General features: G+C 43.7%; 1 protein-coding gene across 3 annotated transcripts in view; it reads right to left on the bottom strand.

Moving 5' to 3' along the window:
- Window positions 1-1,488: 1,488 nt before the first annotated feature.
- patj (PATJ crumbs cell polarity complex component) overlaps window positions 1,489-11,268 on the bottom strand; it is a 193,416-nt gene continuing 183,636 nt past the window's right edge. For all 3 annotated transcript variants that reach the window (XM_085775262.1, XM_085775264.1, XM_085775265.1), the window contains exons 44-47: window positions 10,205-10,309; window positions 7,382-7,485; window positions 2,719-2,842; window positions 1,489-1,790 (exon numbers count right to left, since the gene is read on the bottom strand). In XM_085775262.1, the coding sequence (XP_085631388.1) occupies window positions 1,644-1,790; window positions 2,719-2,842; window positions 7,382-7,485; window positions 10,205-10,309 (480 nt within the window). In that variant the 3' untranslated portion in view covers window positions 1,489-1,643. The remainder of the gene's footprint in view (window positions 1,791-2,718; window positions 2,843-7,381; window positions 7,486-10,204; window positions 10,310-11,268) is intronic.

Genomic DNA, 11,268 nt, shown 5'->3' with positions numbered 1-11,268 from the left:
CTCTCCCTGGGTGAATGTCTGAGGTTCAGCCGTCCACATCTGGAGGACGAGGTTCAGCCGTCCACATCTGGAGGACGAGGTCCAGCCGTCCACATCTGGAGGACGAGGTTCAGCCGTCCACATCTGGAACACGAGGTTCAGCCGTCCACATCTGGAACACGAGGTTCAGCCGTCCACATCTGGAGGACGAGGTTCAGCCGTCCACATCTGGAGGACGAGGTTCAGCCGTCCACATCTGGAGGACGAGGTCCAGCCGTCCTTGTGCTGCAGACTCTGATCGTGCACCGATGGCGGCAGCATATGGAGCCATTTCCCTGACATTAAAAGTTGGCATTGAAAACAGAATTTGGCATTGTAATAAAAGTTGTATTGACACTGAAACAAGTATCAGCATTGAAAAATGTTGGAACACAGGCATAAAAAATACAATATTTTATTTGGATTTTTAAAAAATATATTATCATGTAGTTTTCAATGTCAGTCTTCAGATTTTTTCTTCATGTCCATCTTTTTCAGTGTGTTTTTTTACACTGTATTTTCCCCCAGTCTCACTGGTTTTCAGTTTCAATTTTTTTTTTTTCTGTTTCAATGTTCTTTTTTTCAATGCCAAGTGACTGTCAGGGTTTTGGCGTGGAGGGGGGAGTGTCTGAGGGGGGGGGGGGGCTAGGGACGCATGGAGAAGAAATCTGAAGACTGACATTGAAAACTACATGATAATATATTTTTAAAAAATCCAAATAAAATATTGTATTTTTTATGTCTGTGTTCCAACATTATTCAATACCAATACTTGTTTCAGTGTCAATACAACTTTTATTTCAATGCCAAATTCTGTTTTCAATGCCAACTTTTAATGTCAGGGAAATGGCTCCATAGCAGCACAGGTTTGGAAGGACGGCAGCGAACGGCGAACCCATCTGTTACCACGGAGACGATACTGCCCAGTCACATCTTTTAAAATCAACGTTTCCCTTTTCGCTCCTCTGGATTATTAAACCTCCGTCAGTCTGAGTCTCTCCACCTTGGAAAGTGTCACGTTTAAACTCATTAAAGTCTTTAACTAACAGCTGGATGGATTTGATCATATGGAACTGTGTGTGCACGGACGTGGTGAACGAACGCTGGTGACCTCGGCGACACCGCTAACACTCAACTATCTCAACAACTCTTTAATCATCTGCCGTGAAAGTTATTAGGAGTTGTGGGTCATTTCCAGAGCTGCAACTATTGATGATCTTCACACCAAATAATAACTAATAATTAACTAAGAGATGATGAAAATACTCAGATTTCTGCTCAATGAACGACTTTGATGATCAGTAGCTTCTACAGGAACAACCAGGTTTCATCTCAGTGAAGCAGAGGTTGTTGAGCTCTGTTAAAGGTGCTGCACAGTGTGTGTGTGTGTGTGTGTGTGTGTGTGTGTCTGTGTGTCTGTGTGTGTGTGTGTGTGTTGGCACCGTCTGATGCTGTTTCCTTTTTTTTTTTTTTTTTGCATTTTGGGAAGTTCAGTTTCTCCATCCAAGAGTCAAGAGTGTGTGTGTGTGAGACACATGAAAGCATCGCAGGAGCTTCTGTGTGTGTGTGTGTGTGTGTGTGTGTGTGTGTGTGTGTGGTTGTGTGTGTGTGTGTGTGTGTGTGTGTTAAGACAGGACGTCCAGCGTGACAGTTCCTCTTTGTTTCTTCAGGATGGCGACGGCCTGTTCGTGTGTGACTCCCTGCAGACTCTCTCCGTTCACCGACAGGATCTGATCGCCTCGTTTCAGACGCCCGTCCACCGCCGCCGCCCCCTGAAACACACACACACACACACACACACACCTGCTATCATAGTGTTTATGTTTATTTGCACGATTATAAAAGCAACAATAAAATTAAAAATAAATAAATAAATTGAAAAAAAGACATTATGGGCTTATATTGAAACCTCACCTATAAAAGCACTTGTACAAATAACAAAGCAAAACAAACATTAATATATCTTGAATAGCATTATAAACAAAATAATACAAAATAGAATGAAATAAAGGAGAATTTTTTTTTTTAATGAATAAAAAAAAAAAAAGAAAGAGATACCTTGCACAAGGTATGTGATTATTATTGTTTGACTGTGCTTCAATTATTTGTTAGATCAAGGTGAGGTCGTGTTAGAAGCCTTTCAGGTTTCAGACCTCACCTGCACATTTCTTTATCGTATCTTTCTGACTAGTAAGAGAGATAAGTAAATGTTTTGTTCTATTTTATATGTGCAAATAAAATAAAGTCTAAAAAAAAGTCTAAAAAAGGGTTAGACTAAACACATAATAATAGGAACAAACAAACCAAAAAACAAAACAGATTACAAAGTTTTACAAAAAGTCAGTATCCTATGTAACAATGTTTTGTGATCAGAGCATTTTTTAGTCTCGATTTGAATCTGGATAAATTTAGAGAATTAGTAAATAAATGCATATTTTTGTTCCATAACTGGGCTCCACGGTGTCTTATTGAAAACTGTCTACGAGATGTATGATACAAAGGTAGGTATAGGTTTGATATTGATTTGTCTAGAGGAATATTTGATGAACCTGAGAAGTACAAATGAACTTATAGGTGGATTCAGGAGCTGTTAGCGTAGCTTAGCACAAACACTTGGAGTGGGTGGAAACTGTTAGCGTAGCTTAGCACAAACACTTGGAGTGGATGGAAACTGTTAGCGTGGCTGTCGGAGGTCCTGACCTTGCTGAAGACGGTCTTGACGTAGATGGGCAGGTCTCCATGTGGACTCCCAAACCCCCCAACGATGCTGAAGCCCAGACCCTCGGAGCCTTTCTCCAGAGTGATGCTGCGGGGCCGTGGACCCCTGAGGGAGGGGGGGCAGATTCAGGTTAAAGGGATAGTTCAACATTTTGTCAAATTAGCCCATCACCATAATCCCTATAGTCATAGCAGTATGTTCTTTACCTTTAATTGTCGGTGCAAGCTGTTTTTAGAACAGCGGAGCAGAGCCGTGAGCTGCTCAGAGCTACACTACGGAGGCTCATTATGGGATTTCTTGGTTTCCCTCATCAAACTCATCAAATACACAATCCAACAACTCCACAACGCTCTGGTGGACAAGTTGTGAGCTGCACATTCACCACGCTATGAGATAATAACACAACGTTACCACACAGAGTTGTTTTAGAGGGAAATTCATGTAAAACCACTGATGCACGTTGCCTTCAGGGACAGTTTTTAGAAATACTTTATTTAATCCCCGAGGGGAAATTTAAAATGTCACAGAGCAGCAGCAAGACAATACAGACAACAACACAGGTCACAAACACTGAGTAAAAATACATGAAGACATAAAAACACATAGTGTATTAAAACACAAAATAAAAAAGAAATAAATATATGAATAAGAGATGCGTGTAGAAGGTTAAAAGTTAAGAAGTTAAAAGAAGTGCTGGGTCCAGGATGCTTATGGTGACTGAATTAATTAATCAGATTGAGGAGTTGTACAGCTGTATTGCAGTGGGTATAAATGAATGTTTATATCGCTCTCTTGAGCAGTCATCATCATCATCAACAGTCTCTGTATTTCCCTCTAAAACAACTCTGTGTGGTAACGTTGTGTTATTATCTCATAGCGTGGTGAATGTGCAGCTCACAACTTGTCCACCAGAGCGTTGTGGAGTTGTTGGATTGTGTATTTGATGATAATGAGCCTCCGTAGCGTAGCTCTGAGCAGCTCACAGCTCTGCTCCGCCGTTCTAAAAACAGCTTGCACCGACAATTAAAGGTAACGAACCTACTGCTATGACTATAGGGATTATGTTGATGGGCCAGTTTGACTAAATGTTGAACTACTACTACTACAACTTCCGGGGCGCTCCTCTGTGTGCGACCCACTACAGCCCGCTCGTACCGTTTTGTTTGTTTGTTTGTTTTTACGTATGTTTCATGTATCAAGCGTCTCTGAATGCAGTGTGCATGAGTTCTTTCAACGCTGGTGGTAAAAGATGTGGAACCTGGGATGGACTATGCAACTCATTGTATTCCTTTTCGCCCTCACGCTGGTTTGCAGCGCGTGTCAAGGGGCAAATCCCATTCAGCAGCATGGCGACCGAGTCGTCTTGAGCAGAGAACTTCTCTTGTCTCTGCGCTTCGCATCTGGGGGCGAAAGACCGACTGATCTGCCAGCGGAGATTTTTGTGCCCCTCCACTTTGTCCGGAATCCCCCCCGGCGGCCACCGCGGAGGAAAAGAGGCAGGAGAGGAGGTATCAAGCACAGAGTTAAAAAGCTCTGCCTGGATGACCGACGCCGATTACCCCCCCTACCCTCAGTCTTCCTATCCAACGCGCAGTCTTTGAGGCGCAACATAGATGAACTGGAGGCCCTGGCAATATCGAGACGGGAGATTAAAGAATGCTGCCTACTTGGGATCACCGAGACGTGGCTCAACGAGAACGACCTGGATAACGAGATGGCGCTGACAGGATTCGGCGTTCCCATCAGACTGGACCGCTCCCGTGATGTGACGGGGAAGTGTCGGGGTGGAGGTGTTTGCTTCTACGTAAATCAGAGGTATTGCAAATCTATTCATGTGCGGGAGAGAATTTCCACCCCCGACGTTGAATTACTTACCATCTCTCTACGTCCCTTCTATTTACCGAGGGAGTTCCCCCAACTTTTTTTCACTCTGCTGTACTGTCATCCCCGAGCAAACGCTACTGCAGCTACACAAGTGATTATGGAGCTATCTCACAGACTGGACACAATTTGCAGTGACGCTCCCAAATTTTATTTGGGGGACATGAACCACGTCCGTTTGGACAAAGTCCTGCGGACGTATGAACAATATGTGACTTGTCCAACCACACAAAAGTTCACTACACTTGATTTGTGCTATGGCAACGTTAAGGAAGGTTATAAGTCTATCCTCATGCCTGGGTTGGGGGCCTCATACCACAATAGCATCCTCCTTGTGCCAACCTATGTTCCATGCATCAGACGCCAGGAGAGAAAGATAAAAACAGTTAAATTATGGACTGATGACAATATCTCTTCCCTTCAAGCTTGTCTGGAGTGCACAGATTGGCAATGTTTTTTAGACGGATGTGGTGACAACTTAGATGAACTCGCTGACACGGTCTCATCTTATGTTACTTTTTGTGTGGACTCTGTTATCCCAGTGAAAAATGTTGTTGTTTTCCCAAATAATAAGCCATGGGTAACAAAAGACCTCAAGTCCGTTATTAATAAGAAAAAAAAGGCCTTCTTCCTGGGGGATCCTTATGAGATCAAAGCAGCATCCAGAGAAGTTAGAGCTGAAATAGGCAAAGCCAAAAGTAAGTACAGGGAAAGAATTGAAAAACAATATACAAATGGGGATCTTAGGTCAGCCTGGAACGGGATCAAATCTATGGCTGCAATCAACCAGTATGGTACCGAGTCCAGTCAGCTAATTAGTGTTGATGGTGTTAAAGATGACTGTTTACCTGATGCTTTTAACACATTCTTCCTTCGTTTTGAAAGGTCTGATCTTAACAGTGAAGTCTCTAGGTTAAAGAACACCTTGACTCCTAGGAGCGACATTTTGATATGCAATGAACAAGTCAAGGTTTTATTTAAAAAAACAAAAAAGAGAAAGGCCTCTGGTCCTGATTCTATCTGTGGTCGTACACTCCACCACTGTGCCGAACAACTCAGTGGTATCTTCACCCTCCTTTTCCAGTTGTGCATTGATAGCTGTATGCTCCCTTCAATTTGGAAATCTTCTTTTATAATTCCCATTCCCAAGGTCAGCAAACCCAGAGAATTAAAGGACTTTAGACCTGTGGCACTTACCTCTCTGGTGGCAAAAAACCTAGAGAAAATCATAAAAGAGGAAGTCCTCACTCTGGTTGAGGGCAAACTTGACCCACTTCAGTTCGCATATCAAACAAACAAAGGTGTGGACGATGCCAAAATATTTATCTTAGACAAAATTTTTAAACACTTGGAGAAACCCAAAACTCATGCTAGACTGCTATTTGCAGACTTTTCATCAGCTTTTAACAAGATGCAGCCATACATTTTAATTGAGAGGCTGGCTGCCTATTTTAACTTGCCGGATCAGCTTTTAACTTTGTTCTTAAATTTTTTAACTAACAGGACACAGCAGGTTTTAGTAAATGGTAATTTATCCAATATCAAGGTGTCCAGTACAGGGTCTCCACAAGGCTGTGTCCTCTCTCCTTTGCTTTTTATCCTATATACGGACAGCTGCAGGTCCACTAAAGAGGACAGTTTTCTAGTAAAATTTTCAGATGACACCGCTGTACTGTCTCTTCTGCGAGATGCAGAGTTTGACCATGGTCATGTACTCACTGAGTTTGCCAAGTGGTGCAATGATAGTTTCCTGGATTTAAATGTCTCTAAGACAAAGGAACTTATCATTGACTTCAGGAGGAACAGGCCAATTGTCAAAGCAAGCAGGATTCACAGTGAGGATGTAGAAGTTGTAAATTCTTACAAATATCTGGGCACGATGTTTGACTCTCAACTGAGGTTCGACATCAACACTGAGACGGTGGTCAAACGTGCCCAGCAGAGAATCTATTTGTTGCGCAGGATTAACTCCTTCGGAGTCTCTAAAGTTATTCTTCACACTGCATATCTATCATTTATCGAGAGCCTCCTCACCTTTTCCTTCATTTGCTGGTTCAACAATCTAACGGTAAAAGATAGGAAATGTTTGAACAGTATTGTAAAAGTGTGTTCCAACATTATTGGCATCAGGTTGTGTGACTTGAACTCTCTTTGGGAGAAACGTGTCCTACAAAGAGCCAAAAGCATTATGAATCATGATCATGTTCTCAAAAATGAATTTGCACTTATGCCGTCAGGCCGGCGCTATGCGCTGCCTCCCAGAAAGACCAATAGATATGGCAGGTCATTTGTTCCCTCAGCAGTCGTGCTGTTAAATGCTGAGTTGACTATGTGAATCCTTCTTATTTATATGTATGTATACATATATATATATATATATATATTATCTTCATAGAAATACATATACATATATTTTTTTACCTCTTATTTTTATTCTTAACATTGTTACTTTTTATTCTCCTAAGATCGCACTTGACCGTCATTGCCTCGTGTGTTACAAGTTTTATTTACACTTTTAGATATGAGTTGCATTTGTACATTCCTATGTTCCATCATGCTACCTCTGACATGTGTGTTAGGCTGTGTGTGACTGACTGTATGTGTATGATGGATTGTAGAAACTGAATTGCCCGGCAGGGATTAATAAAGTCTTCTGTTACTGTTACTGTTACTGTTACTATCCCTTTAAACACTTCCTGTTTAGACACTGTACATCTCTGTAAATGTGTGTGTGTGTGTGTGTGTGTGTGTGTGTGTCCTCACTCTGGCTCTGCGGTGGGTGTGTCGGTGTTGGCCGAGACACTGGAGCAGCTGGACAGACTCTCCGCCTGAGTGGCGATGGCGCTGATGTTGGTGTCCGCTACCACCTGACACACACACACACACACACACACACACACACACACACATAGAGAAGAGAAGGGCCAAGAGGTTTAATTAAACCTTCTGCATTATGTGTGGACACTTCCTGGCTGCAATAAGAACTCCAGTTGCATTGTGGGAAATGTAGGACCCAGTGTCTTTGGATTAAAAACGAAGAAGATTAAACGTTTCTCTGCCAGAGTAACAAAGACGCAGACAGTCAAAACACAAGAAAGAATATACCTGGAAGCACGTCATTTTCATTTCTACACATCTTTGGTGTTTTGTTTGATGTAAAATTAAAATCTTGACAGCTGCCCCCCCCCACCCCCATCCCCAATTTAGTAAAGGAGGCTCCCACATGCTGGAGCTTTACACTGCTGACTTGTATCATCAGAACAGACGTGTCCTGTGATGTTCAGCCTAGATGTGAAGTCAGGCTGAACATCACAGGACAGGTCTGTTCTGATGATACAAGTCATTGGTCCTGACGTGTGTGTTTCTCTTCTATAAAACACATTCTACATCTCATGTTCTTCCTTCTCCTTTAAATCGGGGGTTGAGAAGAAGTTCGTGCAGCTGTGCGTCGCGGACGAAAAAACAACCGCGTCGCATCAATTGTGCCCCGCTACGGCTTTATTTTATTTTTTGGTTGTGAGCGCACATGACGCGCCTCTGAACAGGTTTAAGGAAGAATAGTCCTTACCAAGGTGAGGACTAATGGGGCCATAATAAAACTAAAAAAACTAAAAAACTAAGCGCACAAAAGACGCTACATCTGAACAGCGTCCCAGGCACACACACAGTTTAACGGTGGTTATTTTTGTATTTGGTGTCTACTCTTGGGCGACATTGACATGAAATAATGGTGCGTTCCAGGCAAACCCGTAACTCGTGTTTTTCCGACCTGTTCACGGGTCGGAAGTTACGAGTTTGACGGCCGTTATAGTGACTTTCACGGGTAACAGGTCGGAAAAACACGAGTTACGGGTCGCCTGGAACGCTACAAAGTCGAAAGTCGTGACTTGAAGTCGTAACTTACGGGTTCAAAAGCCTGGAATGCAGCATAACGCGTTCTACTGGGTTTTTTACCCAAAGGGGGCAGTTGTCGGTCTGAGAAGTGAAGCGTTCAACAAACTGCAATCCCCTCTTCTTCCTCTGGGGGCTGGTGTCAGAAAGCAGCATTCTCCATAGACCCCCATGTTAAAATCACCCACTTTACATCCTCAATAAACATGATCAAAGCCTGGTGTCACAACGTTTTCTGGTCTCAACCGATACTTTCTACCCCCACACACACTCTGAGGGGTTTAACTCTACTGTTTGACCGTTATTAGGTTAAAACTCTGAGGGGTTTAACTCTACCGTTTGACCGTTATTAGGTTAAAACTCTGAGGGGTTTAACTCTACCGTTTTACCGTTATTAGGTTAAAACTCTGAGGGGTTTAACTCTACCGTTTGACCGTTATTAGGTTAAAACTCTGAGGGGTTTAACTCTACCGTTTGACCGTTATTAGGTTAAAACTCTGAGGGGTTTAACTCTACCGTTTGACTGTTATTAGGTTAAAACTCTGAGGGGTTTAACTCTACCGTTTGACTGTTATTAGGTTAAAACTCTGAGGGGTTTAACTCTACCGTTTGACTGTTATTAGGTTAAAACTCTGAGGGGTTTAACTCTACCGTTTGACCGTTATTAGGTTAAAACTCTGAGGGGTTTAACTCTACCGTTTGACCGTTATTAGGTTAAAACTCTGAGGGGTTTAACTCTACCGTTTTACTGTTATTAGGTTAAAACTCTGAGGGGTTTAACTCTACCGTTTGACCGTTATTAGGTTAAAACTCTGAGGGGTTTAACTCTACCGTTTGACCGTTATTAGGTTAAAACTCTGAGGGGTTTAACTCTACCGTTTGACCGTTATTAGGTTAAAACTCTGAGGGGTTTAACTCTACCGTTTGACCGTTATTAGGTTAAACTCTGAGGGGTTTAACTCTACCGTTTGACCGTTATTAGGTTAAAACTCTGAGGGGTTTAACTCTACCGTTTGACCGTTATTAGGTTAAAACTCTGAGGGGTTTAACTCTACCGTTTTACTGTTATTAGGTTTAAAACTCTGAGGGGTTTAACTCTACTGTTTTACTGTTATTAGGTTTAAAACTCTGAGGGGTTTAACTCTACCGTTTGACTGTTATTAGGTTAAAACTCTGGCCAATTAGGGCGTAGAAACGTTGAGTGACAGGTCCGAGCAGCTCCGTGGACAGCTGCTTCGAGGCCAGTGGGCGGGTTCTCGGCCGGCCAATCCAACATGGCGCTGTTCAGGCCGCCATGTTGGAGTCACAAAAACGACTCCCCAAAACCAATGGGGGACGTCACGGATGCTACGTCCATATTTTTTACAGTCTATGGTTTTACCTGACAAGGAGAAGGGAGGGGGGAGGAGAGCGCTGCTAGAAGCAACATGGCGGACAACCCGAAGCAGCAACCAAGAGGTTCAGAGGTGGATCCTACTAAAAAGAAAACGCCTTCCCGTTGGGCAGAAGGTCTGTTGGTGAAGAAAGAGATAAACGGTAGCGGTGGGGAGGGGAGGGGCGGGTTACACCGGGGCCATACACCATATCGAGGTGCCGGCCGTATCGTTGTAATGACGCAGAAATCCTCTAGGAGGCCATAGAAGTTAGGCACTACACCTTTAAGAAGTCCTGGATGCAGCAGCGGCTGTGTGTTACCTGCAGGCTGATGTTTCCGTAGCTGTTCTTCAACATGGTGACGACCTCACTGTGCGACAGACCTTCCAGACTCTGACCGTTAATACTGACGATCCTGTCCCCCACCTGAACACACAAACACACACAGTTACACACACACACACAGTAGACAGACACACACAGACACAGTTAGACAGACACACACATCTGTGCAGACTAAAGGTGCAGACACACCAACTCCGGCGACGCACGTCAAGTCGACGGTTCCCATTCATTGTCTATGTAGAGCAGCAGCTCCGGCCGCGTGGTGCATCATGGATCAGTCCAGTCGCCGTATGTGAATCTCCATAATCACGACTTCACTTCTACTTTATGCTAATTGGGTTCGTCTGATGCAATGCAGCCGGCTCAGAAACTCCGTTCAAACTATCAAACTAGAGAGTATTGATCAGATATGAATCAAGATTCTGTTACTGCACTACACATTTCCCGCCTCAAATGTTTTCAGAAACAGACTTTATGGCGCGTTTCCACTAGCGCGCTTCGGCTCGGCTCGGCTCGGCGCACTATGTGCGTGTTTCCACTAGCACGCAGTACCTGCAACCAGGTCGACTTTTGGTATCAAAGCGTTACTAAAACGTGACGTCAGCCGACTGCCTTCCACTGATTGGCCGATGAGTGTCGTCACTGGAAGCGTCATTAATGGCTCGACGACTGACTAGAATGTAAATAAAAACGAGACTCAAGACAAGACAGCACTTTTTACTGCTTCAGTTTGTAGCTGTTTGACTTGGAACACCAGAGGCTTCTCAGGAGAAATCCAGTCCCTGGTTGGTCCAGGAGGTCCAGACGTTCCTGACTCTGGTTGCTGAAGAAAGGATTCAGAGGGAGCTCGACGGCTCCACACGGAACGAAAGGGTTTCCCCGCCCACGTCGAGGAGGCACCAAGTGATACTCAGTTGTAATGGAAACACAACTGAGCCGAGCCGAGCCGTGCTAGTGGAAATGCGCCATAGCCATGAGTGTGTTGTTTAACTGTAAAATGAGACCGTTTGTGACCCGGCCGCCATGTTGGAAACGGCAGA

The sequence above is a fragment of the Trachurus japonicus genome, chromosome 4, assembly GCF_045865225.1.
Source record: "Trachurus japonicus isolate A0001 chromosome 4, Traja_1.0".
NCBI lineage: Eukaryota > Metazoa > Chordata > Actinopteri > Carangiformes > Carangidae > Trachurus > Trachurus japonicus.
The sequence above is the reverse complement of the archived record's forward strand: the minus strand, read 5'-3'. Positions and strand labels throughout refer to the sequence as shown.